Below are 16,228 nucleotides of genomic sequence, written 5' to 3'. Positions count from 1 at the left end.
CTTAATTGTACTTAATTTTTAGCACTATATAAGATCATATTATAATTCAGTAAACCATTTCTAATTTCTAATACACTTTGAATTCTACTTTATTACATTAGCTTGAGAGAAAATGCGCATTAGATTAAAATTAATACTGATCAATTTAATAAAAATATTCTAATTGTTCATTGATTAAATATGCTTCTGAAAATTTTAAAAAGTAAATTTTGCAGAGTGTCTCTGGGAGGGAATCAGCATTTACTGACCTAATCCTCTGTATCTAGAATTGTCCCAGAGGTCCTTTGCAGAAGTGATCTTCTAATTTCATTAGTGACACAACTAAAACTCTTTAGTAGTTATGTATTGACTTGAGGGTGAAGATATATGCTTAAAATGACCTATAAGACCCTACATAGTGTGGCATGTCCCTAATTGTACCAAACTTCCCCTTGGCCCTTCTCCATTGTCTTTCACTTCCTTAAGACTGCCATGCACTCTCTAGTCAGAGGGCGTGAGGATGTGTTCTTCTTTCTGCTTAGATTACTGTCTTTGCTCCCTCAGATCTTTCCTTTAGATGTTATTCCTTCAGGGAAGCTTCTGACTTTCCACACTCTGTGACTTCTGTTTGTGGCACTCAGCGTTATTGAAATTTGCCATTTGCTTCTATGATTATTATCTGTTAATTCTACTGCACTGTAAGCTTTATCAATGCAAGATCACTGTTGGGTTTTGCCCACTGTTGCATCCTAGCATGTAGCATAATACTTAGCAAATAGTAGACTCTCAGTAAATTTTACTTAGGTACTTGCATTTCCAGACTTGTTCCCTTATGCCTTCCTTAATATCTTGTTTCTTTCTCAGAAAGCAACTTAAAAAGTTGCTTCATCTAAACTTAAAGTAAAAAGAAAAAAGAAGTGTTTATTACTTTACAGTTCTGAACATTTTTTAATTAGGAAAAAATTTTAAATATTCTCACCTGTTAAAGAAATTAGAATAGAATACATTGTGGTTTGTACATGGTAGTTTTTTTAAAAAGAGCATATTTTAGATCTGCCTTTTTTAGAGCGTGTATTTCTGCAAGCATTCTCAGCCCTGCCCCCGTGTTCTTTCTCAGGGCAAGCTGTGTAAGAGCGGGCATCTTACCTCATTTACTTTTGTGTTTGAGACTCTCAGACTGGTGTGTGGTACATTAGTATACCCTCAGTAAGTGGGAGTGGAGCTCATATACTGGTTAAAAAATAAAACCAGTTTCTTAAAGACAGTTGTTACTATTGCAGAGCATGTCCTTTATACCTTAAGATTCCAGGAGGCTACAGAAGCGGCATATAAGAAGGCACTCAAAGTCTGGTTAGGATAACGGGACAAACATAAAGGAAATAGGATAACCAAGATGGAGGGTCGGGCTGGTTGAAGATCAGAGTAATGGTGGAAATAGTGAAGAGGTAAACTTTCGGTCTCATCGGGTATTACTCTAACATGACATGGTGGAGGAGTCAGGGAGGAGTATATATACCTGAATGGTAAGGTGGTGGGATGCCAGTGGTGGTTTCACCAGAGAGCAAAGAGAGGGACTAAAGAAGGGAGATCAAGATGGAGTTTCTCCCTGTTACCTACTAACACAGAGCGATAATGAGTACCAGTGGCCTCTTTTACAGTTGCTGCTGTAATTGGTGGTTTTTAGGGACCCAGTAGTCAGACGTAGTGAACTAGACAATAAAATAACCCTTACAAAGACAACTCAGTAAAATTGATCAGCTTAATTACATGACCCTGGTTGGTCTGACTTTTATTGGCTTTATAAATTGAATAGCAAACATTTTTAGGATAGCCAAAATCAAGACAAGAAAATACAGAGTATTTTTGATGCTTTATCTAATGAAGATGTCTCCATTTACTTTGGAAGCCTATGAAAAGTACTGTTTACTTAAGATTAGAGGATTCTAGATTAAAATGGCCACTTATCTTGTCCTTCCATTAAATTACCTTCCTGCAGAAAACTCAGAACATTTTGTAAGTAAAAAGTAATTTTGTTTCCGTTACTAATTTAGTCATCAAACCTGACACAATTTTTGAAGTATATTTTGCTATCATTTCACAAAGGAAAAATAAGTTATTTAGTACTATCACTTTCCTATCATTTGAACCTTAACAATACTTTGAAGATGTTGACACCCAGATCTAAAAGGAAAAGGAAATTAAAAAACAAAACCTTCTGATGCACCAGAGGGCGCTGTATTCTGGTTCTTCATAAGAGTAATCCTTGGGTCTAAAGTTTGCATTTCCATTCAACAGATATGAGAGTGCTTATCCAGTTCTAGGCAGAAGGCAGCGTTCTTGGGGAAGCTCTCAGTTCCGGGCAATGAGTTTGGTCTTTTAAACAATCGCTTAGGAAGGTTGATTATTTATTGTTCAAACATTTTAGGGCTCCTTTAAAAACTGTCTTTGAAGTCTCCATGCTATTGCCTATTTTGTGTTCTCAGTGGGAACACAGTCTTTGTCCTTTGAAAGCGACTTTAATTTCCGGAAACAACCTAAAGTTATTTGGCCATAAGGAATCAATAAGGTAGATGATCCAACCAGAGAGTGTTGGTTATAGGTTTTGTTTTAACTAAGAATCAGACTCTTGTTAGCCTTGTATGAAGTGTCATGATACGGTAGAGAATAATATCACCTGGATGTGAGGATAAACCAGTTGTGTAGTAGAGACTCTGAACTGAGAGTCTTCATTAACTCCTTCTTCTTGACCACCCACCTTCACGTCTTGTTACCAGTATAACATATCAGAATAAATACTCATGAAATCACCCCCCAGCTCTACAATGACAACAATGACATAACAAGCACTTAAATTTTTCTGTGTGGTTTCCCTTATTCACTTCTGAGATAATTAGTCTTCATTATTTGCTTGATTTCCTTTTTGTATATTCTTACCACACTTGTATGTGTTCCTAAAAATTATGTTTTGGTTTTAATTATTTTGACTTTCTAAAAAGAGTATCATATTATATGTAACCTTAAGTACTTGTTTTTACTCAAAAGTATATTGTTGTGATTCATCCATTTTGTCATGTTTAGCCGAGGCTCATTTATTATGACTTCTAGACACTATTCCATTCTGTGCTAAATCACACAGTTCATTTGTTCATATCAGCTGTCCACGGGGATGTGAGTTGTTCAGGTTTTGCCATGACAAATAGTTATATTATGAACATTTGTATGTACATGTCCTAGCATACAAATGCAGCTACTTCTCCATTAGTAAAGTTCAGTTAATTACGTTTTCCATTAGTACATCTGTAGTAAGAATGGAATCTTCTCACTGGAATTCCAAAAGGATTTAAGCAAAAATTCGTGAAAAGTTTCCAGAATGATAAATCAACCTACTCATTTCTCACTAACTAAAATCCAGGGAGCCAGTTATTTCTGGTCCTTTGAATAGTTGTATGGTCTTTTTTCCCCTTCCTACCTGTTGTCAACATAACTAAGGAAGAATGATCTAGATTTAAAGTGATATGTAGAGGGGCACCAGGGTGGCTCAGTGGGTTAAGCATCTGACTCTTGATCTCAGCTTGGGTTGTGATCTCAGGGTTGTGAGTTCAAGCCCCACATTAGACACTGTGCTGGGCATGAAGCCTACTTAAAAAAAAAAATAAAGTGTAGAAATAAGTGGCTACGATATGCATATGGCTAGATGAGGCTGACTGACTTGGTTCCAGGAGATACTTCAGGTTAAGATAGACCTCTTTCTCATTCCAGTGCTTCCTATAATGTGCTCTTGCTGAAATTGAGACTACTAATATATTTTCTTGGAATGCCATCATTTATGATTTAGAAAATCTTGTTGATATAGTGTGGGGAAGTGTGGTTGTGCAGACCAGCAAACTCTGTCTTAATCCATGCAAGCTCCTCACCCTGTGACCAGTTTGACATACCTGAGGATATTGCTTTGCTGAAACTTTTCAATACCTTAACTAAAGTTTAACTCTCATTTGTTCACTCAATATTTGTGCATGTGTGTCTAGCATTGTGCAACATTCTCTTCTTGTACCAAGAAAATAACTTCAGCCTTTTTCTTATTTTCAAGCAGAAAGGTAGCTAGTTTTAGAAGTACCAAAAATGCAGCCTGGATAGCTGGAAGTCATGTTTGTTAATCCTATGTATTGAAGACTAAGGAAATATAAACAAACAAGCAGAACCCCTCAGATCCCATATGTAACAGAAAAATCAGAGAACTCTCAGAAATTAGTTGACAATCAAAAATCAGAGTGGCAATGAGTTGAAATAAAACACTATTTTCTATTTTGCACTCATCATGTTTTTATTTGGACACAAATTTCTTGAAAAAGTAGGATATGCATCCACGTTTTTAAGAAGATCGTTTTCTATTTAGAAGATCTGGTCATCTGTCTTCTACTTAGAGATATGCAGTAGGATCACTCAAGTCACAGTTTTCAATATGTATATGGGATTGTATGCCAGGATGAACTTTCTGCAAGGGCAATACAGTTCCCAGTTTTTCTCCCTTCTTGATGGAACCTTTATATTTAATTGGCTTAATATGGAACATTTTTATACAAAAACCTAAAAGAAAAGAAATTAAATTAGTTTTTATCTGGGTTTTAGTAGCCTTGAATCAGAAATTCAAAAAATAACAGAAATGGAAGAAAAGACAAAAAAAATGAGTTGATTGAACTCAATGAGGAAATTGAGGAAGATGACAAAATCATACCAGAAATGACTAAAATTACAAGATGCCGAAGGGAAAACAGATTCATATGAAAATTTAATAAAGACATTGAGGAATAACAGAAAAACGCTAGCTGAGAAAATTGAGACTATTAACATATTTTCTTGTTCTCACCCAGAACAATTTCAACTCTAAGACATATTCTTTTTTTTTTTTTTTTATTAAAAAAATTTTTTTTTCAACGTTTATTTATTTTTGGGACAGAGAGAGACAGAGCATGAACGGGGGAGGGGCAGAGAGAGAGGAAGACACAGAATCAGAAACAGGCTCCAGGCTCTGAGCCATCAGCCCAGAGCCTGACGCGGGGCTCGAACTCACGGACCGCGAGATCGTGACCTGGCTGAAGTCGGACGCTTAACCGACTGCGCCACCCAGGCGCCCCTAAGACATATTCTTATAAAATGATGAGACTTTTAAAGACAAATAGAAGTGGACATAATTGGCACAAGATTGAAACTCTTACTAAATACCCAAAGAAAATAATTTTAAAGACAAAGACCCACCAAATAGATAGGTGGAGTTATTATAATACTATCATCATAATGTAATATGACAATGTTGAGACCACATATATGAGTTATATCTATAAATGTTAACTCATCTGTTAAAAAAATGTTCCTACTAGCTTAAAAAGCAAAACCCAATTATATCCTATATACAGTAAAACACAACAGTTGAAAAAGGCAAAAAATAAACGGCTGGATCAAGATTTGTCAAGCAAATGGAAACAATAAGGAAAGCAAGGGTTATGATTCTGTTATCAGAGATTCGGATTCGGGACAAAAAGCATTGAAACAAAACAAAGGAGGACAATTTGTAATGCTAAATCCAATGAAGATACAGCATTTACAACCACCTGCACACTAAACACAAACCATCTATATAAGGCAGAGACTACTGGAGAAACAGGGAGAAATAGAAACACACTAGAAGATTTTAATACACATATCAGTGAAAACAGTCAAGTAGACAAAATTGTGCTGTCTGACATGGTAGCCACTAGCCACAAGTGGCCAGTCTGCACTTGAAATGTAGCTCATCTGAATTAAATGCACTTTGAGTATAAGATGCATGCTGGATTTTGAAGACAGTACAGCAAAAGTAAAATACTAGTAATTTTTATGTTGCATTTTAAAATAATATTATAGACACTGAATTAAATAGAATATATTATTAAAATTAATTTTACCTATTTTTTAACTTTCGTAATGTAACTAGAGAATTTTAAATTATCTATGTGACTTGTATTTCTGTGGACATTGCTGATTTAGAAGATCTAAACAAAATCAATATAATGTGTCTTATATGCATGTTAAACAATATGTGCACAATTTCAACCCTGCAAACCAATGTGACAACTAATATAACAGTACAGGAAGAACTAAATAAATGGAGAATATAACATGTTAATTAATTAGAAGACTCATTACTTTTAAGATATCAGTTCTCGATTTCATCTGTGTAGTCAATGCAAACCCAAAGTCCCAGCAGAATTTTTGGTGGAAATTGATAAACTGATTCTTTTTTTAATGTACTTTTTAAAGTTTGTTTATTTTGAGAGAGAGAGAGAGAGAGTGTGTGTGTGTGTGTGTGTGTGTGTAAGTGGAGGAGGGTCATAGAGAGTGGGAGAGAGAGAATCCCAAGCAGGCTCCACGCTGTCAAACTCCATGAGTTTGAAGAGCTCAAACTCATCAACCATGTGATCATGAGGCACTCTAGATCATTGAGCTGAGATCAAGAGTCAGAAGCTTAACTGACTGAGCCAACTAGATGCCCCTGATAAACTGATTTTGTAATATATTTGGAAATGCACATGAGGAAGAATTGTCAAGGCAATCTGAAAGAATAAATTTGAAAGATTTATGTTATATCAAGATGTGTTTTTGGTTTTTAATATTTATTTTTAGAGAGAGGGAGTGCAAGTGGGGTAGGGGCAGAGAGAGAGAGAAAGGAAATCCCAAGAAGGCTCCACACTGTCAGTGCAGAGCCCCACGTGGGGTTCAATCTCATGAACCATGAGACCATGACCTAAGCCAAAATCAAGAGTTGGACGCTTAACCAACTGAGCCACCCAGGCGCTCCCAAGATGTATTTTAAAGCTACAGTAATTAAGACAGTTGGATATTTGTGTAAGATCGACACATTGACCAATGAAATACAATAGAAAAATCAGAAACAAACCCATGTTTATTCAGACCATGACTTACCACAAAAGACTATACTGCATTAGAGTAGGGGGAAAAAATAGTCTTTTCAGCTTAATGGTACTGAGTCAGAAAGTAATGTGAGAAAAAAAGATCTTGATCCCTATCTCATTCCTTACACAGAACCCAATTCCAAGTGGATTATAAATCTAAATATGAAAGATGAAGCAATAAAACAGAAGAAAAAAATACCTTTATGACTTTATGATGGGCAAATGTGTCTTAAACAGGTAAAAACATGTTATCAATAAAGGAAAATACTACCAAATTGGACTAAAAGAAAAATAAGAATTTTTGTTTATTAAAAGACAGCAAAAATAAAGTGTAAAGGTAACCCATGAAGTGGGAGAAGATATTTACAATACATAGATCTGACAGACGACTCATCTACAATATACAAAAAGCTCCTACGTGCCAATAAGAAAAATGCAGAAAACACAGGGAGAAATAATTGAATAGGCACCTCACAAAAGATAATATCCATGCTATCAATAAATACAAAAAGGTGCTCCGTTGCATTAGCCACCAGGAAAATGTAAGTTAAAGCCAATAATGACATGTCAGGTAAAGGGTTAATATCCAAAATCTATAAAGAACTTCTCAAATTCAAAACCCAAAAACAATCCAGTGAAGAAATGGGTGGAGGACATGAATAGACACTTTTCCAAAGAAATTAGATGGCTAACAGACTTGTGAAAAATATGGTCAACAACACTCATCATCAAGGAAATAAAAAACAAAACCACAATGAAGTACTTCCTCATACCTGTCAGAATAGCTAAAATTAACAACTCAGGAAACAACATGTTGAAGAGGATGTGGAGAAAGGGGAACCCTTTGCACTGTTGATGGGAATGCAAACTGGAGTAGCCACTCTGGAAAACAGAATGGAGGTTCCTCAAAAAAGTAAAAGTAGGACTACCCTATGACCCAGCAGTTGCACTACTAGGTATTTATTTATCCAAAGGATACAAAAATGCAGATTCAAAGAGGCACATGCACCCCAATGTTCATAACAATGCTATTAAGAACAGTTAAACTATTGAAAGAGTACAAATGTCTATTGACTGATGAATGGATTAAGAAGATGTGGTATATATATAATGGAATATTCAGTCATCAGAAACAATGAAATCTTGCCATTTGCAATAATATGGACGGAACTAGAGTGTATTATGCTAAGCTAAATAAGTCCATCAGAGAAAGACAAATACCATATGATTTCACTTATATGTGGAATTTAAGAACTAAAACAGGTGAATATAGGGGAAGGGAAGGAAAAGTAAAGATAAAAACAGAGGCAAACCATAAGAAGCTCTTAACTATAAAGAACAAACAGGGTTGATGGAAGGAGGTGGGTGGGGGTTGGGCTAAATAGGTGATGGGTATTAAAGACGGTACTTGTGATGAGCACTGAGTGTTTTATGTAAGTGATGAGTCACCGAATTCTACTCCTGAAACCGATACTACACTATATGTTAATTAACTTGGATCTAAATAAAAATAAATAAAGCCGATGAGATGCCACTATATACTCATCACAATGGCTGAAATGGGGGGGGGCACTTGGGTGGCTCAGTCAGTTAAGTGTTCAACTCTTGATCTTGACTCAGGTCATGATCTCATGACTCATGAGTTTGAGCCTCGTGTTGGGCTCTGCACTGACCGTGTGGAGCCTGCTTGGGATTCTTTCTCTCTCTCTCTCTGCCCCTTGCCTGCTTGCACTCTCTCTCTCTCTCTATCTCTCTCTCTCTCTCTCAAAATAAATAAATTAACTTAAAAAAAAAAGAATTGCTGAAGTGGAAAGTTGGAAGATAGCACCAAGTATTGTGTATGGAGCAACCGGAACTGTTACTCCTCGTTGGAGTGTAAATTGGAACTTCTGCTTTGGGAAACGCAGTAGCTGTTAGAGCAGAAGGTACATATGTACCAAGTGATCCAGCTCTCCTGCTCGTACAACATTCTGCCATCAGCGAGTGTGCTGATTCCAATTATGCATTCTGAAACGGGGGAAATTACCAGAGAGTGGATTTGTGGACACACTGGGACCACTGTCAGATGGACCCTCGTGAAAATCTACGTTGATCACCTGACCCTAGAAGCCTCTATTCTGACTGATTGACCACATTGGCCTTTCGGGTGTCCAAGAATTAAGTCTCAGTTGTTGAGCAAGTGTCCAGTAGTCTCTGAGAAGCGCAATTCTTTCTTCTTCCCCAGTGTACAGCCATCCTGCTTAATGGTGGCAGTTGCCTTTGAGGACAGCTAGAAGTAAGGTTTATGGTATAAATTTTAGGCTGTGTGAACTAATCTTTGACAAAGCAGGAAAGAACATCCAATGGAAAAGAGACAGTCTCTTTAACAAATGGTGCTGGGAGAACTGGACAGCAACATGCAGAAGGTTGAAACTAGACCACTTTCTCACACCATTCACAAAAATAAACTCAAAATGGATCAAGGACCTGAATGTGAGACAGGAAACCATCAAAACCCTAGAGGAGAAAGCAGGAAAAGACCTCTCTGACCTCAGCCGTAGCAATCTCTTACTCGACACATCCCCAAAGGCAAGGGAATTAAAAGCAAAAATGAATTACTGGGACCTTATGAAGATAAAAAGCTTCTGCACAGCAAAGGAAACAACCAACAAAACTAAAAGGCAACCAACGGAATGGGAAAAGATATTTGCAAATGACATATCTGACAAAGGGCTAGTATCCAAAATCTGTAAAGAGCTCACCAAACTCCACACCCGAAAAACAAATAACCCAGTGAAGAAATGGGCAGAAGACATGAATAGACACTTCTCTAAAGAAGACATCCAGATGGCCAACAGTCACATGAAAAGATGCTCAACGTCGCTCCTTATCAGGGAAACAAATCAAAACCACACTCAGATATCACCTCACGCCAGTCAGAGTGGCCAAAATGAACAAATCAGGAGACTATAGATGCTGGCGAGGATGTGGAGAAACAGGAACCCTCTTGCACTATTGGTGGGAATGCAAATTGGTGCAGCCACTCTGGAAAGCAGTGTGGAGGTTCCTCAGAAAATTAAAAATAGACCTACCCTATGACCCAGCAATAGCACTGCTAGGAATTTACCCAAGGGATACAGGAGTACTGATGCATAGGGGCACTTGTACCCCAATGTTTATAGCAGCACTCTCAACAATAGCCAAATTATGGAAAGAGCCTAAATGTCCATCAACTGATGAATGGATAAAGAAATTGTGGTTTATATACACAATGGAGTACTACGTGGCAATGAGAAAGAACGAAATATGGCCCTTTGTAGCAACGTGGATGTAACTGGAGAGTGTGATGCTACGTGAAATAAGCCATACAGAGAAAGACAGATACCATATGGTTTCACTCTTACGTGGATCCTGAGAAACTTAACAGAAACCCATGGAGGAGGGGAAGGAAAAAAAAAAAAGAGGTTAGGGTGGGAGAGAGCCAAAGCATAAGAGACTCTTAAAAACTGAGAACAAACTGAGGGTTGATGGGGGGTGGGAGGGAGGGGAGGGTGGGTGATGGGTACTGAGGAGGGCACCTTTTGGGATGAGCACTGGGTGTTGTATGGAAACCAATTGGACAGTAAATTTCATATATTGAAAACTAAATAAATAAATAAATAAAAATAAACATAAAAAATTTTAGGCTGTGTGATGGAGCCCTTCCTCAAAGGGGCTCAGCCTTGGTTTCTTTCAAGGGGCCCTGGGCTTGTGAACTGGTGCAAATCTGGGGGTGGGAGGCAGTTTTGTGACCCAGTATGGTGATGATTAAAGTCACGACTTTGTTCATCAGACCTAGAGTGTTTCCATTTATACAAATCAAATCAGGCTTTAGTAGGCTGCCCGTTTGTTCACTTCTTGGGTCACCATGATTAACTAGACAATGCCACAGATCTCTGTCCTTCAGATGAATCTGATGGCCTCTTCAGCTCTGCAGCCTGTTAGGTAACCATGCCAACCTTGGCCTTGCTTACTAAGTGGACTCCATCCAGTGGCAGCGGTTTCTCTTGTCATTTGGGTCCTATAGAGAATAACCACCATAGAGCCCTTGAGGATGTGAGCTCCCTCACAAAGTGTTTCTTATCGTGGTGAGGGGAGTGTCTTTAGGGCCCGTTTCTGACAGGAATGCACATTAGTGTTCATTAAAAGACACATGCAGGAAAGTTCATGGAATTTTCATAATTGCCTGAAACTCGATACTACCCAGATGTCCACTTAGAGAAGAATGATTACGTAGATGAAGATCTATGCATAGAATCAAGCCCTCTACATCAACGAGAATGAAGGAACTAGAACGACACACACAAGTAAACAGGAAGCCCAATACCTGGAGTACTGGGTGACCCAGCTTAACCTAGAACATAGAAGCCTTTGAAAATATTTTCCAGCCAACTTTTGCAGGAATGCCAACATCTTTGAATTGTAGTATTTTGATGAATGAAAGTATTTATTTATTATAGTAGATACCGTTGAAAGTGATCTTGTTTGTAGACTATTAGGCAAAACCACATGGGCCACAAGAAGAAAGCCCTTCAGTCAGCTGTGGGGTTAGGTAGAGTGTGTGCATAAAGAAAATGATTTCAGAGGAAGAGGTGGAACGTATTTGAAAATGCATCTAGCTGTTTTAGTTTGGTACCCTATGGCCTTTGTATTCTAGATGTTACTATCTTGAAGGACGTATGACACTTCGGCATATGGCATGTGCATTAAATAAATAAGCATCAAACATTTCCAGCATGTGCCCCAGGTATAGACAGCACCTCTCACCTCTTCCAGATATCCGAACTCCATTATTAATGGCATTTTTGTTCTTATAAGGTTTCTCCTGGCCTACAATCGTTCCGGTGAAAGGCGCATACACAGTCGATCCATCAGAGCACAAGACGTCCACACCCTGGTGAGGCCTATGATTTCTAAAATGTAAATAAGAATGAACAGACTGAGGAAACTGTCCTAGGAACTTTATTGCCCAGAAACGTGGTGTTAGCCCACTGTTCCCAGACTAGGATATCAAACCCTGAAACTGCTACACTATATTGGGAGGTCCCAGGTTTCCTCTCTTTAGCACAATTTTTTTTTTTCAACGTTTATTTATTTTTGGGACAGAGAGAGACAGAGCATGAACGGGGGAGGGGCAGAGAGAGAGGGAGACACAGAATCGGAAACAGGCTCCAGGCTCCGAGCCATCAGCCCAGAGCCTGACACGGGGCTCGAACTCACGGACCGTGAGATCGTGACCTGGCTGAAGTCGGACGCTTAACCGACTGCGCCACCCAGGCGCCCCAACTTTAGCACAATTTTAACCTCCCTTCCTGCAGGTAGTAATAACCATATTGTAAAGATTAAAGTCTTTAGGATAGTATTTGGTATATGGAGAGGCTTTAAGAATTCATTAGCTATTATTGTTATATGGCATTTTGGGGAAATGAGACAATCTAAGTAAATTTTTAAAACGTATTTATTCTTTTGAAGTTTATTTATTTTGAGAGAGAGAGCGCAGGGGAGGGGCAGAGAGAGGGGGAGAGAGAATCCCAAGCAGGCTCCATGCTGTCAGTACAGAGCCTGATGCAGGACTTGATCCCTTGAACCGTGAGATCATGACCTGAGCCAAAATCAAGAGTCAGACAGTTACCTGACTGAGCCACCCAGGGTTCCATATGTAAGTAAATGTTTAAAAGATTTTTTTAACGTCTATTTATTATTGAGAGACAGAGAGAGAAAGAGCATGAGCATGGGAGGGGCAAAGAGAGAGGAAGACACAAATCTGAAGCAGGCTCCAGGCTCCGAGCTGTCAGCACAGAACCCGACTCGGGGCTCGAACTCACAAACCGCGAGATCATGATCTGAGCTGAAGTCAGACGCTTAACCGACTGAGCCACCCAGGTGCCCCCATATATAAGTAAATTTTATAGATACATGAATCTTGACCCCCTTCAAGACCAGTTGTAAAAGAGTTATCTCTTTATGGGAACCTATCATAAAAGAATCATATGTCACCCTCATCTTATTTTTGTCTCAGTGACCAGAAGTTGTCATAAACAACATTTTTTGTATATGGTATTTTAATACAGTGAGTGATACCTCCTGAGTTTATTAAAGTGGGTCAAGAACAAACACAAAATGATCCCAGATTGTGAGATTTCTTTAAGTTGTCTCTGAAAATCCTCACTGTTGTTTACATTCACTCTTTCCAGCCCCCTCCCCCTTCTAATAGGCTAACACCTGAAAAATCCAATTTGTGAGGATTGTTAGAATTGTGTATAAAGCAACACTGAGTGGGATTCCAAGTGAAGAACCAGTAAATTATTGTAGAAGTCAAGTGCATACACACTTTTGGGTATGAACAAATTAAGTCTTAATTCTGGCAATTGAGCGGCCATTTTTCCATATTTCCCATCTCAACCCTGCTACTCCAGGTATTTGAGGTTGCTTTGTAAGTAGCATTTGTTTAAGTGAGAGCTCCACTATAATTAGGATGGAGATCGATGATGCAGTTGGACACATGGCTATTTCATCAGAGAGTGGCACCCCTAAGGTGGTGCTGTGCATTATTGAAAATTCACAAATGTGCCCCTTATTGTTTAGAAGAAATGGCCTGTCGAGGGCCAGCCTCTGATGTTGAACTCCCACATCCTGGGTCAGTGACATCATGGTGTGATGGGAAGAGGAACCAAAAGCGTGAATCCTTATGCAGCTTTTCCCACCTCCAGCTGTGGTGGACAGGTGCCTTAACCCTTCATACCTCAGTTCAAGTCCCTCTTGAATAAAATGTGATAGTAATGTTGATTTTCACCTTGGAAAAACCAGGTGGGTAACACTGAGAAGGAAAACATGCATTTTTTCCCCTTTCTCTTTATTACATGCTTTATCCCCAATTCAGAGGCTATCCTTGAAACAGAGGTCTCGGAAGTTGCTCTAAAGATAGTAGTCCAGCTGGTTTCATCGCTGTGTCCTGCTGTTAAAGGGAAATGACCATGAGCATTTGAGGCAAGGACACTAAGCAAAGAGGTTAAGAACCAAAAGAATTTATGGTTATTTGTGAAGCCCCATACCTTTGAGCAGTATACTGGCCACAGCCATGGCTGTCACATGTCCTGATCTCATTGGAAGACTTGCCAGCACAGATATTAGCCCATGGTCCAGCCAGAGCTAAAAAAGAGAAACATGACAAGCAGATTTCCTGGCCTCACATATTTCCAGTCTCTTTTTACCTTGTCAGTCTTCCAGTAGCTTCAACGCTTCTGTTTTCACTATAGTTTTTCTCTAACTTTCTATATTTTATGGGCAGGTGTTCCTTTAATTCCCGATTCCGGTGTAAAGTTCGCTTTTTCCTTTACCATAAAATTCTGTCTTATGACATACACCGTATTTGTAAATGTGTTTATTTATAAGCATTAATCTCCATCATTATGGTTTGTTTCAGATTATCAACTAATAAATGCCCTAAGTTATGATTCTCAAACTTTCTTTGCTTATTACTTGGGACCGCTGTGTTTAGGTTAAGCAAAAATAATCAAACAGCATGGTGCCAAGAAATAATTCAAGAAATTCTAAAGTAACTTTGAGATGTTCCTTTATCGTTAGTCCTAAAAATCAAATCCAAGAAAATGTTTGAATTGAAGAAGCAAACTCTGAACTAGCAAAGCAGACTCTGAACTAAATAGATCTCTTTTTTGTCTGCAAACATGGAAGAGGGAGATTCTTAGAAATAAGAACATGTCGGACCAATTTAGCCTAGAGTGGAGGGAGAAGACAAGGGAAGGGAGTAGAAATATATGAAAAATTGTGAAGGAGTAAAACATGGAGGAAGGGCTGGCTCTCTCACTGTATTTTGTGCACACTTGTTTTAGGTGCATCTTCTCTTTAGTATATGCTAAATTGAGATAAATGCTCAATTGAATTAAATTTCCCAGATTTCCAATGTTAACGTTCACAGAGAGATGCAGTTAGCCAACTCATCCTTTCACTTCAGAATAAACTAACAAAACAGAAGCAAAAGCAAGAACCAGCTAATTTGATTGTTGATTTTCGTCAAAGATATTTTACTATTCATTAATATATGTGCTGTGAGAGGAACAACAGAATATGGCTATTTAAGTGTATATGGCTGTTTAAGTATATCCTTTAATATATTTTTTAGAAGATGGGCTTCAAATGTCTTATACCTTTGAGCCAAACTTCAAGTCAACATCTTGATCGAGATACAATACCATCACTTTGGCAACTAGTATTTATCCTGGGGAATTGAGGCAGATATTAGGTGATTTATTAGCGTATTCATTTTTCCTCTCCTGCTGTGGTGGTTAAGGGAGCGAGAGTTCCCTTTGCCATAATCCACGCCAGTCGCTGCATAAGGAATTCTCCAAATCAAATTCTTATACAAACTTCTTATTTTCTAGTTATGTTCCAATTAAATCCTAGGCCAAGATTAATAGACTTTTCTTAAACTCCTCTATTCCACTTTTATGATTCCCTTGTTCAAGAAGGACAGCATTCAGGTGGAAGTCAGGAGAAGTCCCCCTTTCCCCTGTATTCTTCCTAGTCCATTTTCCGTAATCAAACACACACATTTCTCTTGTGGTTGTGATATTCCTGACTTTTGAATCTGTTACTGAAATCCATTTTTTAAAATTAGCCAAGATTCTAAAATTGTTTTTTGCACTTACCAGTCGAAATGAAGACAGCAAAAAGGAGGACTTCTGTGGAAAACATTTGGCTTTTGCTTTCCTTGTGATGTTTCTTTCTCTGATAATTGGAATTGCCCCCACACTCTTTGAAGAATAGCCAAGGTTGAATTATGTAGCCTTGGAATTCTGCATCATTCACGTCTTTCGTTTACTGTGAGACACACAGAAAAACAAGAATGAAGCAAGTCAAAGTCAAATATTCCCTGGGTAGCTATTTGGTTCACATGTAGGGCCTATGTAAAAGTGTTTGATCTGAAGAAGGAGTTAATTTTATTGGAAATGCTGACTAAACATTAACAGAAAGTGATAAGGTAGCTGACTATCTTCTGGGCTGCAACTTCATGAATGGCTGTGTACATAGGAAAAATACAAAAATATGCACAGATTAATTTTAAGATAATAGGTACCTCTCAGGAAGGAGGGAAATAGAATTGTGGAGGGGTATACAGAGTGCTTAAACTCTAAAATACTTAGTAAAAATGTGAGAGGGAAACATGTGAAAGTATTTGTTAATTATTAGAGGTAGATACATGGCTATTTGTTATATGAATCTCTGTGCTTTTCTATATTTTTCAACAAATAGACACTATTTCTGTG

General features: G+C 38.2%; 1 protein-coding gene across 1 annotated transcript; it reads right to left on the bottom strand.

Annotated features, from left to right (window-relative positions):
• Positions 1–4,258: 4,258 nt before the first annotated feature.
• LECT2 (leukocyte cell derived chemotaxin 2) lies at positions 4,259–15,859 on the bottom strand. Its single transcript, XM_025924855.2, has 4 exons — positions 15,611–15,859; positions 13,997–14,093; positions 11,712–11,857; positions 4,259–4,563 (listed from the first exon to the last, which is right to left on the bottom strand). The coding sequence occupies exons 1-4, from the start codon at positions 15,654–15,656 to the stop codon at positions 4,397–4,399; spliced, it is 456 nt and encodes a 151-aa protein (XP_025780640.1). The 5' UTR covers positions 15,657–15,859; the 3' UTR covers positions 4,259–4,396.
• Between the last annotated feature and the right edge of the window lie 369 nt (positions 15,860–16,228).

Source organism: Puma concolor, chromosome A1 (genome assembly GCF_028749965.1).
Source record: "Puma concolor isolate L17-30 chromosome A1, mPumCon1.1.hap2, whole genome shotgun sequence".
NCBI lineage: Eukaryota > Metazoa > Chordata > Mammalia > Carnivora > Felidae > Puma > Puma concolor.
Note: the sequence above shows the minus strand (reverse complement) of the source record. Positions and strands in the feature narration are given on the sequence as shown.